The following is a 26,717-nucleotide window of genomic DNA, read 5'->3' on the forward strand; positions in this document are numbered from 1 at the left end:
TGAGCTAGAGAATTGCCGAGTGGCTCTGGACCCAAGTGTAAGAATGAAGGATGAGATGGACTACAAACATGGAATGTTATGGTGAGTACATAACTTATTTTTTAGGGAGACAGTGGCAGTTTGAAAGTGGGCCATTTCATTTGGATTTACCTGGCAAAGGAGACAAAACTTTATGGAGCTATAACAGACATAAAGCTTGACATCAGCAGTGGCTCTATATTCCATATATGCTGGCACAGCTAGCTGGTGATAGCACATCAAGCATACTGTCCCCTCTTGACTCCACACTCCCATTATCATACTGTGCATTTTCTATGTTTAAAGCAGACTGAATATGATGTTTTGCATTGATGTGTGTCTGTAAAGCAACCTTGTTTGTGGGGACTGATCATAATTAAACAAAGCCACCACAAACTAGGTCTGCTATATAGAACAGCATACTGTCTGACAGCACAAGGCCGAAAAACCAGAGTAGTGATCTACCGCTTACCAAACCTACGTATGCCACTCCTGTCCTTACAAGCATCCAAACTGTTCAACTAATCATGTTAGAGCAATGCTATAACGGAATAGCTAAGGTCATTGTCAATCTGCCCAATAAACTCATCACTGCAGTGCCCTAAGACCTTAAATTGGCTTGAATTTCCAAAATACTTGATCTCACTGTAAAACGTTGCACACAACAGCCTCTTTTACCCTGAAAAGTGGTCAGCAGTTACTTCAATAATAAAAAGGTAAAATTCTACTAGAACTCAGCTTTCTGAAGATAAATACTTGCCTCCTCACAAAAATCTTGCAGTATCTGTGGGGATGTAATGTGTGCCACATTTATGTCCAAACTGTGGAATTAATTAGTCTCCTCCATTTGATAGCTAGCATGTACTAAGCTCTTTGAAGCCCATCTGCTAGATTATTGACTCTGCCTGCTCATCCCCTCCTTCCAGTCATCAGCATCTGTTAAACTTACTGCTACTAATGATAGTTACCCATAATGTAATTCTTCTCCATACTAATGATAGTTACCCATAATGTAATTCTTCTCCATACTCATCAGTGCTCTGTATGGTATCCATTGTATCAGGTGCCTAGTGAAAATACTACACTTGAATGCCCTTTTAGTTTCTTGCATTTATTTTTGTATTTATTGTAAACGATGTATATGTCTTATTTAGTTGTCTGCATAATAACATATGTTTACCAATAAAATGGTCTGTTGTAACAGTTTTCTCTGTGCAGTTTGTGAGTTACTGTAGTAACATTGTACGATGTCTTGTTTGACAAAATCTTTTGCAGATTGTCTCCCTAGGTCACCACAGAAAGGGGAGTCTCTCTCAGCCCAGTTGAACTTTACCAGTAAACAAAATAAAATAATGCTGTTAGTGGCAAATTCTGCTGGTCAGCCCTAGTACTGCTGCTCCAAGCAAGACAAAATGACCATCCTAGAAAGTTGTTGAATAGAGGCCTACTGCAGTCACCTGCAAAAAAAAAAATATTTGGTACTTACATAACAACACCATGCAAAACACTGTTTTACAACATGAGAAATTGTGCTTGTATGCCTAATTCTAGATTTTCTGGTCAATAGCAAGTATATGCAGAAACCCTCAATTTGTAAGAGATGACTATACTGAACATTTGAAACTTTGTGCTTTCTCAGTTTTCAACCCACGGTTTGGAAGACAAACCCTTTTTTCATATTTTGATCTTTTTATTTGTAGTAAATTACAAACATCAAGCAAACAAAATAACAGTCAGCAAAGAGATTTGTACATGTCCATTTTGCATTCCAAGGTATTAAGGCAGTAAGAAAAAGGTAATATATCATAACTAGTTTGATATTCAACCACAGTTTTGAGGCGCTCAGTGATGTAATATTACTTTAACTACTATATAAATTCCCTCCATGGTAATCATTTTTGTATTAGCTTCTTTTTAGCTTTTAGATCTTGTATGCTGATCTCACCTTAATATATATATATATATATATATATATATATATATCCTTATTATAATTTAATAATTTCTCATTTCAAGGGGATCATTTTTTCCATGCCCTAGTAGTAGCATTCTTACCACTGACAGTACTGTATATTCACTAGAGTTCTATGTTGCATTATTGACCCTGGGAGATTGCAGCCAATTAAAAATAAGGCTGGTGTCAGAGAAATGGATCCTGGCCACATTAGAGTACAATATTCCTGTAAATCCTTTTTAAGTTGGAGTAGAGTGGAGCAGTTTGAAATAATATGCATCCAGTACCCAGGTATCACACCTCCAACAGGCCAAAGAAACCACTGGGAAAATTTGTGAGATTCTAGAAATTGTATAAAAATATTTAAACAGACACTACCACCAAAATAAATAGAAATATCTATTTTTTATGGCATACTGGGGAATAAGGAGAACTTTATTCATACCTCAGAGGGTATCTGGATATTAAGCTGTGCCACCTTCTTAAGGCTAAATTTATTAACAAGCTGCAATTTAGGCCATATCAGTATCCTGTAAATATCTGATGTGCCCACTACCTGTGTCCAAATGCTTCCATATATTGAATCACCACTGTATCCAGAGGTGCCGGTCTTTTTGAGGCAAGATCTCAGTTTCTTAAGTAATAATTCATCTTCCTAATTTGCCTCCAACATTTTTTGAAAGCCATTCCGTATCATCACATGATCCCCCAGCAATAACTACTCACAGTATTTAAGGGAGGGAAACTTGGATAATTCTGTAGCAACATGGGCCCCAGCTTCTATCGAGATTAATAATAAATCTCTGAACCAGATGGATGACCTCGTCTCGATTAATTCCTCATGAACCACTTTCAGAATTTCCATTACAATTGCACATAGTAATCTTTTAACTTCCCTGCATCCAATTTCCTGTAAAGTACATCCAGCTCACATCTGACCTTTTCACAGTTAGCTGCAAGTAGATATAGACTGCCTTTGTAATAGACCATAAAGTAATTTTAGTTTAGCAGTATTACTGTAGATTTTGAAATGAGAAGGGGCTAATTCCCCTATAGAGGAAGGTAATATAAGAAAATCCCAACCCATCCCGAGCTTCTCCCCACTCCAGAGAAGCTACAGAAAACTTTTGTGGATGATATTGTATTTCCTTTGAAGCACATGACAGTACAAGGTAATACAAAACAAGCAATTCCTTGTATTTTTTGAGGGCGATCAAAACATAAGCCTTTCCATTTATGGAAGAATTTGTAACTAAAATGTTATCATAGGTGGCTTGGACCATTTTTGTAGAGAGCCACCAAATTTTTCACCTAGATAGATAAACAGATTATATTTTATCAGAAGAGGATATTCTTGTGTGAGCTGAATGGACTGGGAATAATTACTTTCTGCTATTACTATACTATTAATTTTTAACCCGCAAGAGCACTAAAGCTGTCCAACTCCAAAAACAGCATTTGCAGGCCTTTTTTCAAGCGATATCCACAAAAGGGGAGAGTTGTGTCTATTGATGTAGAACAGAGTACTCCTTAGTGGTGGAGTTTCTGGCCACCAGTGGTTCAGTGTATAAAGCAAATCAAAGAGGAGACAGAGATAAAGAGGGAGAGGGCAACCCTTCATGGTTACTCTAGTTAAAGTTCTTACTAGGAAGAATGTTGAATCTGTTTTTATACAGGTATTTCAGTGATAGTACATTTACTATGTAATTGTTAGTATCCTTTTGAGAATGCAGTCACCCTCGTCATAGATAACAAGAAAGTATAAGAGACTGTCAAAAGGATTCTCTGCATCCAAACTGATGGAAATATTGGCAACCTCAACCAGCAAAGATGTTCTAATTAAATTATCAAAGGTCAACACCCCCCCCCCCCCAAAATCAAACCCAGTCAGGTCAACGTGTATTAGACAATGGAGAAAAAGTGAGTGTATACTGTACCAGAAAAAGATTGGATTATAGTGCCTTGGCCAAACAAACTATGGCCATGGGGGATAGGCACACTTTTGTTTTCCAAGTTTTACACATACAAAAGTTAGACAAGGGGACTTTGTTACTAGGACGGAATGTGCCGAGATAGAATGGATCTTGAGATTGGGAGCCCACAGGGGACTGGGTCTTAATGATTCCGTCCCCTTGAAACCCATACTCAAAACCCGGCCCCTTAGGTAATGTAACCACCTTTGAATGTATTGTCTCTAACATGTTTATATTGCAGTATATTTTTACATAATGTATACCTTATGTTTCTAACAAATGAAATATGCTTATATATATATATATATATATATACACACATATATATATATATATATATATATATATATTTTATTATTTGGTTGGGCATGTTTTATGAGCACGGTTTAATTGACTTGTTAAACGGAGGGAGGGTCCTTTTGTGAATAATGCTTCTTTGATTGGTGTATTTGTACTAGGACTTCTTTTAAAACCTGACCAGTATTTTTATTCAGTTGTCTGATGAAGCAATTCCTAGTTGTATTGTGAAAGCGCTTACCATTAAATTTCATTTGTGTGATTTTATTATACTGGACTACTAGATCTGTTGTTGTATTGGATATATGACTTGATTTAACTTGGTACCTTCAGTTTTGGGTTTTGTTGATCTTCGTTGGGTTTTCGTATCAGCAAAGGGCTTTTTTCTCATTCTTAGTATAGTATGACAAATTGTGAGAGTTAAAAATGTATGTATATTTTGCTTTCTGTTTTTTCATATGTTTCTAGTTTTATTTTTGGAAGTAGCACAAATCTGCTGCACAATATCATTGTTTTTCTGATGCTGACAGTATTTTTTCTTCTCCCCATCACTTCAGTTCCTATTTACTAGATGTATACTGCATTATGCACTTGTCAGTTTTAGATGATGTTCATCGTGTTTCACTGTTGCAGTCATTCCATTTGGGTAATCTGCTGGCAGGTTGCCCTCAGTCAGCCTAATTAACAAAGTCTTGGGTCCTGTGTCGGTTGTTGTCCCTTCTTCCATGATGTCAGGTCGTCAGGGGTATAAAACATGCAGCCGACGCCATTACATTAATCTTTCTTGCCGTGCGGTGCCCGAAGCAGAAGCAGTTTGCAAGTACTGGTCGGCCGACTCCTGAAATTTTCGTTTTCGAGTTTCAGAACCAAAGTCTTCAACTAAAAGCCAAGTACCCCATTGGGGAAACTTTTTCTTGCTCCTTACCGATGTCAGTAAGAGTTAATAATTGTATTACTTGTGGGAAGCAAATACCCCATAAGGATTTTCATTTGTACTGTATTCCTTGCCTAGGCCCTGACCACGATGTACTTTGCTGTCAGTTTTGTGCTTTTTTAAATCAGCGCACTATCCGTCGTCAGTACATTTTTGCTTCTAAATATTTTGGTTCTCGGTTTAATTATCCAGAAATTACGTCGGTTAGCCATCCGAAAAAACGCAAAGAAAAAGAGACAGGTCATTGAGGTCCAAAACCGCCGACGCTTCTCCTAAGCCAGTCACTAGTTTGCCGGTACTCAGTGAGGTGCTTTCGCAGACCCTGATACCCGCTACTTCTGATTCGCAGGCCTCTACTGAGACCCATTCGGAGTCCGGTATGCTGCAAGATGCTTCACATATGGATCCCATGGATGTCTCTACCTTAGATGGCTCCGGAACCACTGAGCAGGCACCTGCTTCTGAGGGTGTATTCAGGCCTACAGACTTGCATATTAAACCGACTCCAACTTCAGTGCTAAGGTCTAAATTTTGATCTATGTCTAAAAAACCGACACCAGGTCACATGTTCAGGCCCCTATGCCTAAAAAACAAATGATCAAGATGGCTGAAGATTTAATTACTATACTCAGGGCTAGTCAACCCCCTCCCCTCCAAGAGGCCCAGGATTGAATTTGACTATGAATCTTCTGAACAGGACTCTGTTTCTTCTGACTCTTCTAATGATCTGGATTTGTCCATACCTACTTATGAGGACTCTGATGCAGAGGATTCCATTCCCTCTGCTTCTCCACCTGAGGATTTCTCTTTTGGGGAAACTTTACATACCTTAAGGGAGCAGTTCCACTGGGAAAGTCAGGATTTCTCTAAATCCAAAAAGAGGCTTAGGGATTTCCTTCTTCTTCCTCAGCATAGGCCTTTGGCTATACCTCCTATACTAGATATTGTTGATGTGTTTTCGGACTCCAGTATGGCCCCTAATTCCTTGCCTCCAGCCCCTAGCAAACCAGACAAGCACTACAGGGTTCCTGAGTCCAACAAATTCCTTTTTAAAAATCCTGTTACGGACCCTGAAACCATTTCTCAGGGGCCCAAGGCTTCTACTGCTAAAAATCCTACCTCTTCTGATAGAGACTCCAGGGCGCTGTATAGATGGGGTAAAAAGGTTTATACTTCTGCAACCTTAGCAATCAGGGCTTTAAACTGTCAATTTCATATGCTAAAATGTCAAAAGCATATCATGGGCTGCTTAAACAGAAAATTATGTTGATTTCTGACTGTGTGGAGAATAAAGATTTGCAGGATTTATTGCATTCAGCTGAACAAGTTGGCAAACATACTTTGCAATGTGGTTTTGATTCTTTAGAGGCCTCTTATAGGGCTGCTGTTACTGGGTCTGTGCTTAGAAGGCATGCTTGGCTTAAGGAGCAATCTCTGCCTGATCAAGTTAAAGCAAAACTTTTGGATGCTCCTTTACAGCAGGACCGCCTGTTTGGCAATAAGGCTGAAGAAGTTCTAAAAAAGATGGAAGATAAAGCTAAATCTATGCAAACTGTAAAAGACTTCTTACAAGTGCAACCTCCTAGATTTAGTAGACATTGGCCTACTAAGAACTGGTCCTTTCCAGCTCCTTCCGGAGCCACTACGGTCAACCCCAGACATTCCAAAAGCACCAGGTTTCAGTCCCAAGGGACTTTCAGAACTAAGCAATGGGGTACTTCCAGTTCCAAATCTGGAAACAACAAGACACCACCCTGTGGTAAACAGTCTCAATAACTTCCCTTTGAAATTACCAAGCATTTACCTCTTAGCCGCCCCTTTGGGGGGAAAACTGGCTCTCCATTCAAGAAACTGGCAACTTATAACCCAGGACAAATGTTTTTTAAATATAGTGTCCCAGGGATACAGATTGCATTTCCACACGCTGCCAACTCCAAACGGGTGGCCAGACCTGCCCCCAAATCAGTGGGCAGAAGCTCAGAAACAAGTACTTTCTCTCCTAAACATGGGAGCTATTCAACTAGTAAAAGAAGAGGAAAAGGGACAAAGTTTCTATTCCAGACTTTTCCTGGTACCCAGAAAAGACAAATCATGGCGTCCAATTCTGGACCTGTTTGCTCTAAACACTTTTCGGGACATTCCCAAAATTCAAGATGCTGACTCTTCACCAGTTACTTCCTATGCTAGGCAAGGATGCCTGGTTGGCAACTCTCGGCTTAAAAGAGGCTTACCTGCATATCCCAATCAGGAATTCTTGCAGAAGATTCCTACGCTTCAAAGCAGGCTGCATGCATTATCAGTTTTCTGCACTGCCCTTTGACTTGTCTACTACGCCCAGGGTATTCACAAAGTGTCTGGCTCCAGTAATTGCATTTTGCAGGCAAAGAAATATTCAAATATATCCATACCTGGACGATTGAATAATTCAGGCAGAAAACCAGGCCATTCTTCTAAAACATCTGGCTTTTGTAAAAAGAGTTCTAACCTGTCTAGCATACACAATAAATGAAAAGAAATCTCAACTGGTACCCTCTCAAAATATTACATTCCTGGGTGCAAGCTTGAATACAACTGCCCAGATGGCTTTCCTTACGCCAGAAAAGCAAATTCATTTGGTGACTTACTTCAAACAGGTGGCCACAAAAACCCTGCTATCTGCAAGGCAAATACTGCAAGCCTTGGGGTTCATGGCCCCCTGCAATTCTTCTAATTCCATATGCAAGACTGCATATGAGGAAACTTCAGTGGTACTTAAAAAGTTTATGGAGTCAACATTGTCACAGCCTGGAAACAATGATTCCCGTCATACCTTGCCTGTGCCTAGAGTTCCTATGGTGGGCAGAGGCCGGCCACCAAAACAAGGGACTGCCATTCACACCACCCCCTGCCGCCCAAACTCTAACTACAGGCACATCAGACTATGCATGGGGAGCTCATCTGGCAGGGAAGTGCATTCAGGGCAAATGGAGCCCAAATCAAATGCACCTTCATATCAATCAAAAAGAAATGCTAGCTGTACAGAATGCACTGACAGCCTTCAAGGACTACCTTCATCCAGGACAATTACTGATAAAGACAGACAACACCACAGTTATGTGGTACATAAACAAGCAGGGGGCTACACATTCCTACCCCCTCTGCAGACTAGCCATGACATTGTGGAACACGGCCTTGAGCTTCCAGGTACAACTACAAGCTCAATTCCTGCCAGGAAAGCAGAATGTTCTGGCAGACAAACTAAGCACAAATCTCATGGACCCTCACGAATGGAAACTGGAACCATGGATTTTCAACATGTTGACATGCAAATGAGGGAGCCCAGACGTAGATCTTTTTGCCTCACCCCAAAACTACCATTTGGACAAATTTTGCACAAGAACTCATCACAAAAAAGCCTGGAAAGTGGATGCTCTGTCCTTCAGCTGGAAAAAGTCTATGCCTTTCCCCCTCTACCTTTGCTCTCCAAAGTTCTACTAAAAGTCAAACAGGACAAACCAAAAATGATTTTGATTGCTCCAGACTGGCTTCGCCAACACTGGTACCCACTCCTGCGCAGTGTGTCACACATTTCTCCATGGCACCTGCCTCAGACACCTTCTTTACTGTCTCAGCAGGAGAACCAAATTCTGCACCCTCAGCTCCAAACATTGAATCTTGCAGCTTGGCTAATCACTTAAATTCCCCCTTAGCATCCCTCAGCAAACCTGTGATGGATGTAATTTTATAGGCAAGAAAACCTAGTACTAGAAAATCTTATGCTGACAAATGGAAAAGATTCTGTGCCTGGAAGAAATGTCAAGGGATGAGCACAGCAGTGCCCAATTTACCTCAGATTTTGCAATACTTAACTGAGATGCTTCACAAGGGCCTATCTTTTTATTCCATAAAAATACATGCCTCAGTCATTTCAGCTCATTACAGCACAGACCCCCCTTCTCTCATCCTCTTCTAACGCAGTATCTTAGAGGTACCAAAATCTTGAGACCACCCAGGAGAGCTCCAACCCCTGCCTGGGACCTTAACTTTGTACTGGAGAAGCTCACTCTACCTCCTTTCGAGCCAGCTGCAACTGCAGACTTAAAATTTCTTTCCTGGAAAACAGCCTTCCTTTTAGCAATCACTTCAGCTAGAAGGATATCTGAATTACAGGCACTTATGGCAGTGGAGCCTTTCATTATCTTTCATGCGGACAGGGTGTCACTCAGGACCAATCCATCATTCATGCCCAAGGTGGTATCCAGTGTAGTTCTTAATCAGTCCATTCATTTGCCAACTTTCTTTCCCAAGCCACAGAACAAGGGAGAGCAGATTCTGCATTCATTGGGTGTACGCAGACAACTTAGATTCTACTTGGACAGGACTAAATCTCGAAGAAAATCTGAACAACTGCTGGTAGCATTTGCTGCAGGGGCAGAGAGGAAGGCTATTTCAAAGCAAACTGTTTCTAAATGGATAAGCCATTGTATTCATTTCTGTTATAAGCACCATGGAAAACCTATCCCCCAGGGGATCAGATCTCATTCCACCAGGGCTGCATCTACTTCAGCAGCCTTTCTCAGAGGTGTTCCTACCAGGCATATTCTAGAAGCTGCTACCTGGAGTTCAGTTCATACTTTCACCAAGCATTACCACTTACCAATTTTCTCTAAATTCAGAGCTGGCTTTGCCACTGCTTTTTTGCAAGGCTTTATAGCTGGTCCTAATGCTGTATAAATCCATCCTCCCAACCTTAGCTTTGGGAATCTACCCAAATGTAATGACTGCAACAGTGAAACACGATGAACATAGTACAGTTGTGTACACTTACCATAAATGTAGATGTTCCAAGTGTATTCACTGTTGCAGTCCTGGTTACCCTCCCTCCAGCCCCCTGTTTTTCTTTTACTATACCTCTTCTTTCTTTTACTATGCTTAAAAGCCTTTTTTGTGTATTTGCTTTTGTTTGGAGGTATATTTTTGTGTTTCTAATTATATATATGTGTGTGTGTGTGTGTGTGTGTGTGTGTGTGTGTGTGTGTGTGTATATATATATATATATATATATATATATATGTATGTATATATATATATATATATATATATATATATATATGTATTTTGCTTCCCATATGGGGGGGGGGGGGGCACCTGACATCTAGGGCAAGAAAAACTAATGTAATGGTGTCGTCTGCATGTTTTATACCCCTGACGACCTGACGTCATGGAAGAAAGGACAGCAACCGATGCAGGACCCAAGACTTTGTTAATCAGGCCAACTGAGGGCAACCTGCCAGCAGATTACCCAAATGTAATGACTGCAACAGTGAATACACTTGAACATCTACATTTATGGTAAGTGTACACAACTGTAATTTTTTGTTCCTTCAAGTAGCACTTACATTTAACTGTAGTCCGCATTGTGCATTATAAAGCACGTACACTTTGCCAGTACGTTGACCTCTGACTGATTCTATTCTGTTCTGAAACAGAGATGGAAGGCTTAAGGAAGTTGATCAAATTCTTGCCATCAATGGCCAGCCTCTGGACCAAAGCATTACTCACCAGCAGGCCATTGGCATTTTGCAGAAGGCTAAAGACAAAGTCCAGCTAGTGGTTGCTCGGGGTTCATTGCCACAGCTTATCAGCCCAGGGATCTCCAGAACACCTTCTGCTGCAAGCACAGTCTCTGCTCAGTCTGGCACGGTAAGTTCAATATTACTTGGGTGCAAAATCTGTTTTAAGTAGCTCTTGGAACTCTTGGGCATAGACTCCATGAAAATTACATAACTTATTTTGAGGCTGTGATATTACCCTCTACTCTGCCACAAAATAAATTTACTGTTTACTTCCCTAAACCCTAATAATTGGACATTGGGTTTTACATTTTGAACTCTTGTTTTCATATCACTGAAATGTATGTTTTTCAAACTTATTGTGTAACAGAAGTTGGTTTTGTTCCTTTTGGGAGTGGTGAAAGCCTTTTGCCCCTTCTTGCATTATAAAAAGCATTTAAAATAAAATAAAATGTGCAGCTTGTTTTGACTCTTGATATATCTTGAATGTAGATTTGTGTCAAATCATTTTCTTTAATCAGTGTTTTAAAGGCCTGAATAAAACAGTTGCTGTTGTCATGAAGTTGTCACTACATTAATGAACTAGTGCAGTCATGTGTTGGTTTTGTGCTGAATATGTTTATCCCCTAGATAAGAGCTAGATTTTAAGAGAGACCTGAGTTTATTTACTAAAAGGAGCACATAGGAGACAAGTAATTGTAGGAGATTGCTGTCAAAGTTAAAAAAAATATATGTTCTAGCAGGTTCACAAATGGGTTCATAGGTAGTACCCTGGCTTTTGCCACTCAAGAAAATTATTTTCCTGTGCCCCTGTCAAGCAGAGCCACAGAAGTGATTCCCGGGGTGAATTTCCTATCTCCCATCCAATCATCAAGATTTTTCTTGAAGAGTGCTAATGAGCTTTGTTTGATATAGATAGATAGTTTGTTCCAGAGTATGGGAAGTCTCTGAGACAGGATTCTATCCCTCCAGCATGTTCTTTTTATTGTGGTGACAAGGTTTAGGTCCTTAGAGCGTGTAGCTCGGAGGGATTGGGATTTGTTTACGTGGAGCATGGCCAAAAGCTCTGAGTTTGACATAGCTTTGTATGTTAGGCAGAGATCGCCTCTGAGAAGGCGATATGCGACAGAGTAAAGCTGGAGTTTTTTGAGACGGTCTACGAAGGGCATCTGTTTGAGGCTGGTAATCCTCTTTGTGAGGTATTTCTGTGGCATTTCCAGTTGTTGTAGATGTCTTGTGAGGTACATACCAAAAGGAGCGTTGTACTATATAATGGGTCTAATGAGTGATGAGTAGAGGGGAACAATGACCTCTTTTTTCCTGGATGAGAAACCTTTTGTGATGAGGTGTGCCATGTAGAAGGATTTCCTGACTACTGTGGTGATGTGATTATCAAAGGAGAGACTACTGTCCACCTGTGTCCCAAGGTCTCTTATCACACTTTCGGTGTTAAGTAGACTACCGCCTATGTGGTAGTTCATGGGTACAGAGTTTTTACCAACAGGGATGACAATGCACTTTTTTTCATTGAGCTTGAGGCCATGGCTTTGACACCAGGCATCTGTCTCAGTGAGGCCCTTTTGTAGGATGTCCACATCGTTAGGAGATTTCATTATGGCTCCTAGTTTGCAGTCATCTGCAAACTTTGTTAGCCAAAGACCTTCTACGTTAGCCTGTACTTCAGAGAAGTAGATACCAAACAGGAGAGGACCTAAGACTGAACCCTGTGATACTCCACTTGTCACTGGTTTGACGTTGGATTTAGAGTCTGCTACTTTCACAGTGTGTGTTTGGTCAGTGAGCCAGTTGGCAACCCATCTTGTGACATAGGGATTTATACCTAGTTTAGTGAGTTTGTCTATAATTCCAGTGTGGGGGATGGTGTCGAAAGCCTTGGCGAGATCTAGATAGGCTGTGTGTACCACCTTACCCTCATCTATAGCTTTGGTGACTGCTTCAAAGAAGTCTATCAGGTTTAGGAGACATGCTCTGCCTTTTACAAACCCGAACTGGGTAGGGTCCAGAGTTTGGAGATTACCAATGTCATTGTTTATAAGTTCCATGATGATACGCTCCATAGCCTTGCAGACCAGGCTCATCAGGCTAATGGGACAGTCGTTCCCAGGGTCCGTGGTGGCTCCCCCTTTGTGGAGTGGGGTAAATCTAGCATGTTTCCCTTAAATCAGATTTTCTCAGTATGTGTCCTGCGATAATCCATGAGGGAGGATAAAAAGATCAGGCCTACTGTTTTATAATGCCCAGACTTGTCACTTTAATTGTGAATTGAGCTAAAGGAGAGATCTGGTGTCATAAAACAATTGCAGTTTTCTGTGAAAGCTGTAGTAAAAGTAGAGAGAATTTACTTATTTGGACAGACATGATGCCTTTTTGTGCTCTGTGTAGATGGTTTACAGCTGTAGCCCACATATGTATGTCAGGCTGCATTTTTACTAATATGCTCCTCACATTTTAGTAGCTAAGTAGTATGTAGCTTGACAAACCACATAATCCAGTTCTTAAGTATGTCAGGCAATCATGGACTCTTACATTTTATTTGTTTATTTTAATTTTGTTAACCAAGTGGGTAGACTGGTGCCAGGACCCTTTACAACCATGACTCAAGCCATTTGGCAAATACAAAGTGCCAGATTCCAAAAGAGTTTGTTTATTTGACATTTGTTGACCGGGTTAGTGTGACCGAGCTGTCTCCCTTTTTCAGCATAGGCCTGGGGAGAAAGGTTCCACAGTTGACACATACGCAAAGTATAGTACAATATTACAAAAAGTTTGTTCAAAGTTAACAATTAATAATGTAAACGCACCAGGGTTATATACAAAGTTATACAGTCATTATCAGGAACACTGTCACTAAGGATGTAGCTACAATAGAAACATAGATTAGGAAGGGAATGTGTGAAATCATTTAGCCACTTGATGTTAAGTTAACAGTAGTTTAGTCATAACATATTAAAGTAGACAGAGTGGTAGTCTATTTGATTTACAAGTCAGTTTCACAGTTACGGTTGTTGAGTGAGGATGAGAGATAAAAGGGGGAGAGGAAGGAAGGAGACAGTTGAAGAGGTATATGTAGACAGTGAAGGAGTTGCTCTTAGTGTACATCTGCACTGAATGAGAAAGACATGCTGTCAGTGTAAGTGACTTAACTTTGATGTAAGGCCTATCTATAAACAGGCTTACACCATGGACCAGATTCCAAAACACCTACTCTTAGCCTGCTCTCAGTGTAAGTGGCCACTTACACTGAGAGCAAGTCTCTTGGAACTGGATCCAAAGTATACTGACGTTCAGATGTGGAATACATATATGTAACTTGTAGTGTCCATCCATTGAAATTAAAGACATAACCTTGGCTCTAGATGATTGTCACTGTTGAAGTGACACCCTGACCCCATGTGCAAAATGGGAAAAAGGGGTTATGGATGGATGTTCTTTTTTGATACATGTAGCTTTTAGTACTAAAACCAGTTTGTAAGTATGCTTTCAACAATAAAGCAGTTTGTGTATCAGTAGGTAGTTGCTAGATGTGTGTGGTCCAGAAGACCATTGAGAAACTTCGTTCAGCTTCTCAAGTTCATCAGAGCACAACGTGGTTAGCTAACTTAGTCAGTCACTCAGTAGGCAAGAGAGTTATCAAACCCATGGGCTACAGGAAGCAGCTTGTTAACAGCTGATAATGCTGTATTATTTGTTAACATTATAACTATTTTGCTCATGAAAGGATGAAAAAATAATTAGAGAAATGAAATGTGAAGGAAAGGAGGTCTTTAATAATGTCCTTAACTAAATATTTGTAATTAAAACTGTTCACTTGGATCCCTAAAAATATTTACGTTTGTGTTCTAGTTTCAGATGGAATTTTATATTTTTATTCCTGGCTGTGGTGTAATGTGTTAAAGATTTTCATCTTGGGTGATGATCTTTCCTCAAGAGCCTTTTTGAAGGGAGGGCAGGTCGAAGCAATGTCACATCATCTGCATAGGATATGACAGAGTGTTGGACAGATTTTGGAATCTGGTTCTTTGTCATTCTTGGTATCACTGTTCCTCTTTACCTTTGTTATTTGTGTTATTTCATCTGTTATGAATCCAAATATCTGTATGTACCCTGTGCTGCATTTACTTAAAACTACTGCTATTTTTGCATTGTTCTTAATACCCTCTGCTGTATTCACTTACAATTGTTGCTAGTTTTGAATGGTTTTTAGGGAGTATATTTTACCTATTTATATATATATATATATATATATATATATATATATATATGTGTGTGTGTGTGTGTGTGTGTATGTATGTGTATGTATGCATATATATATATATATATATATATATGTATAAGAATTTAATTTGCTGTAACTATGTGATAAGTCTGTATGCACTTGCTATACTTGGAGTTTTTCTCCCTGGGCCCCCACTAAAAATGGGATGTACAGCCCGGTGGACTTCCCCGGTAAACAAATGCAAATAAATAAATTACCCCTGACTTGTAACTTAGAGGCAAGACAGAGTCAGTAAGTACTGAAGAGCAGTTTAAAGGTAAGTGAGTTAATTTGTAGAGATGCCCTAGCAAGTGCATACAGACTAACAAAAGTTTGATCGTTGTAATATCGAACCCTAAAGTCTGAAATCCAACAAAACCGAAAACACAGAACAGCGATTTTTTTTCCCAGGGAAAAGAAATTGCTGTTCCGTGAAAAAAAAAAAAATTAACCTTAAACTTAAAGTGGGGGGCTTTGCCCCACCCCCCCAACAGTGAGGGCTGTGCCCCCCACACCCCATACTTAAATATACCAACTCTGAGATCGCACCACAGTGGAGGAAATAGCACAGCCCCGAAAACGGTCCAACAATTTTTTCCCCTGGGAAAAAAGTCGATGCACCATGGCTTCGCTATTTTCAACATTCGGACTTTAGGGTTCAATATTACAACGTTTGAACTTGTTTTAGTTCGACGTTGTAATATAGACCCATGATTTGGTACCCTTTTCACTTTCTGTAATGTTATACAGTGGTGCTCCATAGAGTGTGACAGGGTTGTGAACTTGCATGTTTTGTTAATAGGTGTTACAGGAAGAATTGAGATGGGATATGGGCTCTTGGTGTTCAAGCATTGGGATTGTCATAGTGAGTCCTAGTGATTTCTTTGTTTCGAAGGTTGAGTGAATGCACTGTTGATCAAGTGAGAGTCCAGCTTGTTTATGCTGGGGAAACATAGGGGAGTAGAGCTGCAAGTGGGATGATTATTTTCAGGGTGTTGTTTTCAGTGACTTTTTTTTATGACTGGTGAAGTTCTCTGTTGAAGATTTACTACTGTTACTAACTAGGTTATATTCAAAGACAGTTCCATAGGAAATTGAAATCTTGCAGATTAGTTTGTTGAGAAGTGAATAATAAGTTTGAGGCTAATATCATGTGCATAAAGTGCACTTAATAGAAAGCAGGTTGAATGGTAAATTGTTTATACGTGTGGGAAACAGTCCAAGGATAGAGCCTTTTGGGACTCTCCTGATTAGGAGAGGAATCCCCACTTAAGTGATTAAAATGATAAATGTTTTTTTTTCACCTTGGGATAAACATCCTGAATTAGCTAGGATCATGTTTACCAGGAAGGGATACCTATATATGTAGAAAACTGGAATTTGATGAATGCAGTTGATGAGGTATTGCATTCAAGACACCAGTGGGCATATACTCATGCAAATCATCTTACAACTATTCCTGCTGGAGTTTGATTTGCTTACCTCATTTCATAGCATTGAGAAAAGTGACTGGCTTCCTGGCATGGTTCATCCTGCTTCTGGAGCCAGGCAATGTACTCCAGTGAGGAAATCTGTTTTGATTACTTGGTGTTAGCTACTCTTTGCAATGTTACTTTGAGAATGTCAACCTTATGTCTGGGATGAAAAATGTCAGGTGTATCTGTGACTGGCAGATTTCCCATAAGGATTACCATAGGTATGTTTTTTTTTTGTCTAGGTACAGATCATGATGTCCAAGATAGTCTGTCTTCAGGGATACAGGTGGGGACACATCTTAGATTGCTACCTGAATTGGAAGTGACTTGAAGTTGGTACCTGGTCTGCTGAGTGCTCCATTGGATTATTTTACATTTGCAATGTCACTTTAAAAAAGAAACCTAAAGAGAAGGCATACAGGGGGTGTGGGAAATTTGTCCTAGGAATCCGACACCCCAACTTGGTCCGATGGTACTGGTTTTATTCAGGCACTTTTGCAGCCCATGGAACGAACACTTATGTAATTACCTCTAATTTTGTCCCCTTGTTTATTTATTGACATTCAGTTAATGGGAAAGTCCGACTGTGTATAAGCCTATTTTCAGAGGAGGCCTGGGGAGAAAAACTCCAAATTATCACAAAACATTTTAAGAACAATAATTTTACAATCTTCAAAAATAAAACACAGTCATCTGCAGTTTAAATAATTATAACACCTTAGGCATAATGCAAAACATTGGTTAAGAATCAATATAAAATATATGACAATTTAATATTTAGAGAAATTTTAGACAGTTTGTAGAGAAGTTAAAGGTAGCTTGGTAATACAAATAGGAATTGCAATATGAAGTGAGGGAAAAACAAGCTTATGGTATATTTAGAGAGGAAGTCAGGGAAGAGAATTAGATAGCAGAAAGTAAGTGAAGAAGGGAGAGTAAGGAGGTATAAGGAATGAAAAGGTAACTTGTTCAGATTTAAGGATACATTTTATCCTGGTTTTGAGGAAGAACAGAGCCAGATTTTAGCTAGGAAGTTTTTCAGAGAGGTTTTGAAAGATGTAATAAAATATATGCAGAGATATCACCATGCAGAGAGAGATTTATTTCAATAAACACAATCCACAATATAGGCGAATAGCTAAAAAGCTACAAACAAGGACAAAAAACAAGTAGTTTAAATAGGATAAGTGCTTTCGGCTATGCCTTCATCAGATACTGTTCTTTTAAAAACAACACTTCGTCTTTTATAATCACAATCAACCAATCAGACATTATCTTCGAAGCTTCCTCCCCTTTAATGGTGATTTTAAGGGTATCATCCCATTTAGTCCAGGATTTCTGTTTGTCTGTAAATCGGCTATCCAGCGTATTTCAGTAGTTTCAGTTTTAAAGAAAAAAAACTCAGTTTGAGACCTTCACACGTTTGAGTTCGAAATTGCAGTGTAGTCATAAAATCCAAGAAAATTTACTGTAATCCACTCCATCAAGTGCTTTCGTCCCTCCACACTTAATGCTGAAACTTCATCAGAGCAAATGTAGTATAAATACAACTTCTTATAAACCCTGCCCAATTAACTAATATTATCAACTTTTAAAGATAATATGCTACTATATGTTGTGTCTCGGCTTTTCCCGGTTAGGGATCGCCACAGCGGAACTCCGGTCCGCTAATGATTGGCAGTAGATTTTTACGTGCCGAGTTGCCAGCTCTGACGCACAACCTTCAGTGAATGTATGCCCATTCACGCATGTCTCCTCACTGAAGACGCACTATCTGAGAATTGAACAGGACAGCGTCTTACTGTGAGACAATAACGCTACCGCAGCACCACCACAGCAGTAGCTGTAATATGCTACTATAAAAACTTTAACATATTTTTTTTCTTTATGGTTTATTTTTCCTCTTTTTCTTGCTAGTTTTTCTCTTATAGTTTCAGGTTTATTGAACAGGTCTCCACCTCTTTCATTATTCTGTACCATCTCAAAGGCTAAGAAATAAAATGTGTGCTTGGACTTGATCCAAATATGTTACAATAAAGCGTTGGTAGGAATGGCAAGTCTAATATCACTAAGATGAAGTAATATCCTTTCTTTTAGGGTTCTGTTTGTTTTTTCAACATAGAACCCATGGTAACTATCACAAATGGCAACATAAATAATATTTGTGGTATTACAATCTACATATGTCATAAGCTGGTACGATCGACCAGTAATGGGATATATAAAACAATTACTAGTGTTTATCTAGGAACATGCTTTGCACGTCTTACAAGGAAATGTGCCAGTCTTATCAGTAATCCGTCGAGATCCAAAGCCTTCTTTGTAACATAGGAGTCTTTTCACATTCATCTTATTCTTAAAGCTAAACCTAGGGCTTTCATGTACTATCCGCTTCAGATTATCATCCATTGTTTAGATTCTCCAATTTGTCTTGATTATGTCAGACAGCTGAGATTATCATTATATAAGTTAAGTAGATATCTCAGACCACCTCTTTCTATTTGATGTTCATTCAGCTCTAGTATGGCTTCTGTCCCCTTTGCTGAAAAGTATGGTTTTCCTCCAGTTCTTCTTTGACTATTCACGTGCATCACTCCGTGCTGTATTTCAGAGTCCTTATATATACAGGCTAACAGATCTCCCTTGAGTTGTCCTGATTCTTGTTCATATACAATATTATTTGTACAAAGCCGTGATGTCCCCAGAAGTTAACCATTAATCACGTGCGGATAAATGTGCAAGGGGTGTGCATACTTTTCCTATGTAAGAGATGATTTCTCCAGCATTCTTTTCTATGTATACGTGTATCAAACTTCCCTTCTTCATCCATTAAAATAGTAACATCCAAGAATTCCATTTCTCTAGTTGAATTATGTACATCTCTTTCGGCTTTTCCCGGTTAGGGGTTGCCACAGCGGAAATCCGGTCCGCTAATGATTGGCAGTAGAGTTTTACGTGCTGGCTTGCCGGGCCTAGCGCACAACCTTCAGCGAAGGAACGCCCATTCATGCATGTCGACACACAGAAGACGCTCTAACTTTGAATCGAACGTACGTCTAACTATGAGGCGACAACGCTACCACAGCACCACCACTGCAGTAGTTGAATTATGTACATCAAACTCCAAAAATGATGTTGTAGCTCCGAAATATTCCACAAACCTTAGAAGTCATTCTCATCGCCTATCCATAGAAGGAACACATCATTAACAAATCTTCCATTGAAAATTATATTCTGTCTCCATGTGTTCCTTTTTATTGAAAACATATTCATCATCTTAATGTGCCATAACTAAATTAGAGTAGCTGCTGGCACATGGTGTCCATCGCCACCCCCCCCCCCCCATTTCTGCCAGTAATACTCATTTCCATATACAAAAATGTTGTTTTCTAGAATCAGTTCTAATAATGAGCAGTAGAATGTCTGATCCTTCAAAAACCTCATATTTCTTCAGATGTCCAAGAATAGAATTTTGCCTATATTCATTACGAATTCCTGTGAATAAGCTCTTTAACATCCATTATCACCATCACAAGATCTTTTGTATTAGTCAAATTTATAACACAGTTGTGTAGACCCACCAAAAATTGAGGTATGCCCTAAGTACGGTGGTGGTCATTGGATAGAGCCTTCGTGAGCTGATGACAAAGAGGCCGATTCAGTGAGCCATCCTCTACCTATACAACTGGACGTAGGGGTGGATCTTCCTTGTTTTTATGTATCTTGGGCAATCCATTTATTATGGGAATCATAGGTTGTTCCACTTTCAAATAGTCGTACAACTTGTCTGTGATAGTTCTCAACATGTATAGGTCATGCAGAGTTTCTCTTACTCTGTATAACTTATTCTACTTACCATTTTAGAATCTTCTGGTATGTTTTACTGTCACTGAGCATTTCCAAAGTTTTCTTGCGGTATTCTTGGACTATTTCTATGATAGCCCCTTCTTTGTCAGCTGGTTTAATTATTATATCATTATTCTGAGCAAGATCATGTAGTGCCTTAATTTCTAACAAGTTCATCTTATGAAAACCTCTCTTGTTGTCTCCACATTGTAAGTTTGCCGCTTCCATTTCACGTATACGTATGAAAATTTCCACAGCTGGATGCAATGGAGGGACAAAGGTACTGGGCTTCTTAAATTTATCCCAGATTCCTTCATCATAGTTTTCATTTCCAAAAATATGTTTTTAAGTAATATTCTTGCCAAAATATTTGATATCAAAAGTAAATTCACTCAATTGCCAACAAAGCTCAGCGATAAATGAAAGACCTTTTCCAGCAGTGAAACATGCTTCATTCAACATGAATTTAGATAAATTCACAAGTAAAGATTCATCTGATATGTTTGTTGTCATTCTCCATCTTTTCCTGTCTCTGCTGTTGGCTCGCATCCTGTGCATGAAACATTGTTTCATTGGGAAAGAAAGTTTGGAAAAAATGGAATATGGAAAGCTTTATCTTTGGGTCTTATACTCCTTTCAATGTTGCCCAAGAAATTAATAATATTGATGTGTGATTCCTTTATTTTTAGAATGATTACAGTGTATCATAGGACTAGGTTCTCTAGTTATAGGTTTTGAACAATCATTGAGTTTTGAAGTCGCTTTTACTCCTGTTACATCTAAAGTTCCACCGTCTGGTATACTGTCCCCTTTAAGAGGGTGGGCCACATATGATTCAAGTGATCGCTGTTGTGAAGAGCTATATTCATTAATAAGTACATCTTGTTTTCATTTCTCATTAGTGGATATTTTCTTCTGGGGTCTTGGCCATGGAAAGATATCATTCTTAAAATCTTGATGATCTCTAGCTAATTTCCTACTTTTTGTATTTTTCAGTTTGCCATCATAGGAGGATGTTCGTGTTTCACTGCTGCAGTCATTACACTTGGGTTATCCTGCTATCAGGCGGTCTCGTAGTCGGCCAGAGTTCCAAAGTCCTGGTCCGGCGCCGGTTGCTATCACCTCCTCCCTGACGTCAGTGCACCAGGGGTATATAATATGCAGCTGACACCATTTTCTTCAATCTTTCTTGCTGCACGGTGCCCGAAGCAAAAGCAGTTCGCAAGTGCCGTTCGGCCAACTCCTGAGATTTTCGAATTTCAGAACCGAAGTCTACAATAAAGCTAAGTACCCTGTTGGGGAAACTTTTTCTTGCCTCAGACCGATGTCAGTAAAAGTTAATAATTGCATTTCTTCTGGGAAGCAAATACCTCATAAGGATTTTCATTCTTACTGTATTCCATGCCTAGGCCCAGACCACAGCATCACTAGTTGTCGGTTTTGTGCTAGATTTAACAAGTGCACTATTAAACGTCGGTTTGATTTTGCACGCCATTATTTTGGCCGAAGGTTCAATTATACCATGCCGTTGGAACAACCGATGACCGGAATACACAAAAAACGCAAAGACAAAGATAAGGACAGGCATCCGAGGTCCAAAACTGACGATGAAGTCTCTTCTAGGCCAGTCGCTGGTTCTCAGTGAGGCGCTTTCGCAGCCACTGACACCCGCTACCTCAGAGCCACAGGCCACCTCCGACTCCCACGTGGAGATCACTAGGCCTCTGGAAACTCAAGGTATTGGGTCTATGGAAATTAACCCCTCAGATGGGTCCGGAGCCGCTGAGCAGGCATCTGCTTCTGAGGGTGTTTTCAGACCTTCACAGCTTACCATCAAAACAACAACCAAGTCTAAAACTCCGTTAAAGACAAAGAAACAAGTACAGCATTCACCTGGACAGGCCTCCATGCCTAAAAAACAGATGCCCAAAATGGCCGAAGACCTAATTACTCTGATCAGGGGTTCCCATCCCCTTCCTGATAAAAGGCCTAGGCAGGATACAGACTATGATTCCTCTGACCAGCTTTCCATTTCCTCTGATTCCTCTTCAGACCAGGGATACTCTTTACCCCCCTATGAGGACTCTGATGCTGAAGAATCAATCCCTTCAGCCTGTCCTCTTGAGGATTACTCTTTTGGGGAAACTTTACATACCATGAGGGAGCATTTCCATTGGAAGAGCCAGGATTATTCAGAATCCAAGAAAAGGCTCAGAGATTTTCTTTTATTGCCTCAGCACAGGCCCCTGGCTATTCCGCCCATGTTAGATATTGTGGATGATGTGTTCTCTGAATCCAGTTTAACCCCTGATTCTTTGCCCCAGCACCAGTCAAGCCAGATAGGTACTACAGAGTCCTTGACTCTCACAAATTTCTTTATAAAAACCCTGCTGCTGACCCAGAAACTATTTCCCAGGGTCCCAAAGGGGTAAAGGCTTCCACTGCTAAAAATCCAGTTGCCTCTGACAGGGATTCTAGAGCATTAGATAAATGGGGGAAGAAAGTTTACACTTCTGCAACTTTAGCAGTATGGGCTTTAAATTGCCAATTCCACATGCTTAAATACCAACAATATTTAATGTCTGTGTTAAAACAGAAAATGCTTACAAGCTCAGAAAGTCCTGACTATAAGGAAATGCAAGATTTATTGCATGCAGCTGAACAAGTGGGAAAACATACTCTGTAGTGTGGTTTTGATTCATTAGAGGCTTCTTGTAGAGCTGCAGTTACTGGATCTGTGATTCGAAGGCATGCTTGGTTAAAAGAACAAGGTTTACCTGATCATGTTAAGGCAAAATTATTGGATGCTCCTTTACAGCATGATATCTTGTTTGGTGTTAAGGCAGAAGAGGTATTAAAGAAAATGGAGGATAAGGCAAAATCTATGCAAACAGTGAAGGATTTCTTAAAGGTACAGCCACCTCGATTCAGCAGAAATTGGCCTTCTAAAAATTGGTCCTTTCCAGTGTCAGACAGACCACAAAGAGGCAGATACAGACGCCCAAGAGGCAGATCTCAGCCCCAAGGCTCTTACAGACCACGACAGTGGGGTGCTTCAACCTCAAAAGGAGGAGAAGACAAGTCACAACCTTATAGGAAACAGTCCCAATGACTTCCCTCTTCACATGCCAAGCACTTACCTTTTGGCAGCTCCCTTAGGGGGAAAACTAGCTCTTTTTTCACAAAATTGGCATATAATCACCCAAGACAAATGGGTTCTGGATATTGTGTCTCAAGGTTACAGGTTCCACTTTCACACTGTACCAAGGCCAAAAGGAATGCCGGACCTGCCACAAAAACAATGGGCAGAGGCACAAAAACAAATCACAGCCCTCATGGACATGAGAGCTATTCAAAAAGTGCCACAACAGGAACAAGGACAACGATTTTACTCAAGACTTTTCTTGGTCCCCAGAAAGGACAAAGCCTGGAGACCCATACTGGACCTCTCTACTCTAAATACTTACCTGGATGTTCCAAAATTCAAAATGTTGACACTACAGCAACTTCTTCCCATGCTGGGCAAGAAGGCTTGGCTAGTTAAATTGGACCTCAAAGAGGCATACCTGCACATCCCAGTCAGACAAAATTGCAGAAGATACCTCAGATTCATAGCTGGCACAATGCATTACCAATTCTCTGCACTACCCTTTGGCTTATCTACTGCGCCCAGGGTCTTCACAAAATGCCTGGCACCAGTAATTGCATTTTGCAGACAAAAAGGAATTCAAATATATCCCTACTTGGATGACTGCCTTATTCAAGCAGAGAGCAAGGACATTCTTCTAAAGCATCTGGCGTTTGTAAAAAGATAGCTAATTTGCCTAGGGTACACAGTAAACGAAAAGAAGTCAAAACTAGTGCCCTCACAAGAGATAATATTCCTGGGTGCCAGCTTAAATACAACGGCCCAGATGGCTTCTCACGCCAGACAAGCAAAGACAACTGACTCAGTACTTTCAATTGATGACAACAAAAACCCAACTCCCTGCAAGACAAATTCTGCAGGCCTTGGGTTTCATGGCTTCCTGCATAGTACTAATACCATATGCCTGACTGCATATGAGGAAATTACAATGGTACTTAAAAAGTGTTTGGACTCAGCACTGTCACAGTTTGAAAACAGTAATACCACTTATTCCCTGCCTACAACAGGAGTTTCGATGTTGGGCACAGGCATGTCACCACAACAAAGGGACAGCCTTTCACTTTACACACAGCCAGGCAGACACTAACAACAGATGCTTCGGATTACGCCTGGGGAGCACACATGGCAGGAAAATGTATTCAGGGCAAGTGGGCCGCAGAACAAATGCATCTTCACATCAATCAAAAAGAGATACTAGCTGTACAAAATGCCCTAACAGCTTTCAAGGACCTTCTGCATCCAGGACAACTATTGCTAAAGATGGACAACACCACAGTTATGTGGTACATAAACAAGCAAGGGGGCACTCATTCCTATCCCCTCTGCAGACAAGCCATGATTTTGTAGAACACATCACTGACCTATCAAGTTCATCTGCAAGCACAATTCCTGCCAGGAAAGAAAAATACTCTGGCAGACGACTTAAGCAGAAACGTCATGGATCCTCACGAAATTAAATCCACAAGTATTCAGCATGATAACACAAAAATGGGGGTGCCCAGACATAGATCTTTTTGCCTCCCCTCTGAACTGCCAACTACAGAAATTCTGCACAAGGACTTACCACACACAAGCATGGAAAGTGGATGCTCTCTCATTCAGCTGGAAAACCCTAAAAGTTTATGCCTTCCCACCACTGCCTCTCCTGTCATAAGTACTCCTAAAAGCCAGACGAGAAAGGCCAAAAATTATCCTGATTGCCCCAGACTGGCCACGTCAGCACTGGTACCCAATCTTAAAGAACTTGGCTCAAGGCCCAGCATGGATTTTACCTCAAATTCATCATCTTCTGACGCAACAAAACAATCAGATCCTGCACAACCAGCTCAAAACCTTAAACCTGGCTGCATGGCAGATTACTTAGCTAAGCAACCAACATCTCTCTCTAAAGCTGTTATGGATGCCATTTTGGAGGCCAGGAGGCCTAGCACCAGGAAATCCTATTCAGAAAATTGGAAGAGATTCTGTGCCTGGAACCAGGCTCAAAGCTTTGACCCTCTTGTTCCAAATATTCCTCAGATATTACAATACTTAACTGAGATGCTGGACAAAGGCCCTATCCTTCTCATCTATTAAGATCCACGCCTCTGCCATCTCAGCTCATTACAACACGAATCCTCCTATTTTCTCTCATCCATTATTAAAACAGTACCTCAGAGGGGCTAAAAACATAAGACCACCCTGCAGAGCACCATCACCAACTTGGGACCTCAACTTTGTCTTGGGAAAAACTAACTTTACCTCCTTTTGAGCCAGCCAATTCAGCAGAATTAAAATATGTGTCATGGAAAACTGCTCTGCTTCTGGCAATAACCTCAGCACGAAGAGTCTCAGAGTTACAGGCACTAATGGCAGTAGAACCTTTCATCGTTTTTCATCAGGACAGGGTTTCTTTAAGAACAAACCCTACATTTATGCCAAAGGTGGTATCCAGTGTGGCTCTTAACCAAACTATTCACTTGCCAACATTTTATCCAAATCCCCAGAATAAAAGAGAGAGACTTCTTTACTTATTGGACATACACAGGCAGTTACGCTTCTACTTGGACAAAACAAAAGCTTTCAGGAAAACTGAGCAGTTGTTTGTTGCATATGCTGCAGGATCACAGGGAAAGGCTATTTCAAAGCAGACCATTTCAAAGTGGATAGGACACTGTATCCGTTTCTGCCACACACAGCATGGAAAAACTGTACCTAGCAACATTAGGCCACATTCCACCAGGGCAACAGCCACTTCAACTGCCTACCTTTGAGGAGTACCTACCAAGGATATTTTGGAAGCTGCAACTTGAAGTTCAGTGCACACCTTTACCAAGCATTACCACTTGCCTCTTTACTCTAAATCCAGAGCTGGCTTTGCCACTGCAGTGCTGCAGGGCCTCATAGCCACACCAAATCCTTTATAGAACCAGCCACCCAACCTCAGCTTTGGGATGCAACCCAAGTGTAATGACTACAGCAGTGAAACACGATGAACATAGTACAGTTTTGTACCTACCATAAATGTAGATGTTCGAGTGTATTCACTGCTGCAGTCCAGGTTACCCTCCCTCCATCCCCTCTTTCTTAGCTGGGACATATCTATACCTTTCTAACCTATACAACCTATGTGGTGTATTTGGTTGTAACTGAAGGTATTGTTTTTATTTTTTATGTATGTTTTATTACCAAAATGTATTGCCTACCTATTTGGGGGCACCTGACATCTGGGGCAAGAAAAATTGAAGAAAATGGTGTCGGCTGC

General features: G+C 40.3%; 1 protein-coding gene across 8 annotated transcripts in view; it reads left to right on the forward strand.

Annotated features, from left to right (window-relative positions):
- MPDZ (multiple PDZ domain crumbs cell polarity complex component) overlaps window positions 1-26,717 on the forward strand; it is a 3,829,210-nt gene that overhangs the window by 662,581 nt on the left and 3,139,912 nt on the right. For all 8 annotated transcript variants that reach the window (XM_044061234.1, XM_044061239.1, XM_044061240.1 and 5 more), the window contains exon 6: window positions 10,645-10,858. In XM_044061234.1, the coding sequence (XP_043917169.1) occupies window positions 10,645-10,858 (214 nt within the window). The remainder of the gene's footprint in view (window positions 1-10,644; window positions 10,859-26,717) is intronic.

The sequence above is a fragment of the Protopterus annectens genome, chromosome 2.part0, assembly GCF_019279795.1.
Source record: "Protopterus annectens isolate FY-2018-M chromosome 2.part0, PAN1.0, whole genome shotgun sequence".
Taxonomy (NCBI): domain Eukaryota; kingdom Metazoa; phylum Chordata; order Ceratodontiformes; family Protopteridae; genus Protopterus; species Protopterus annectens.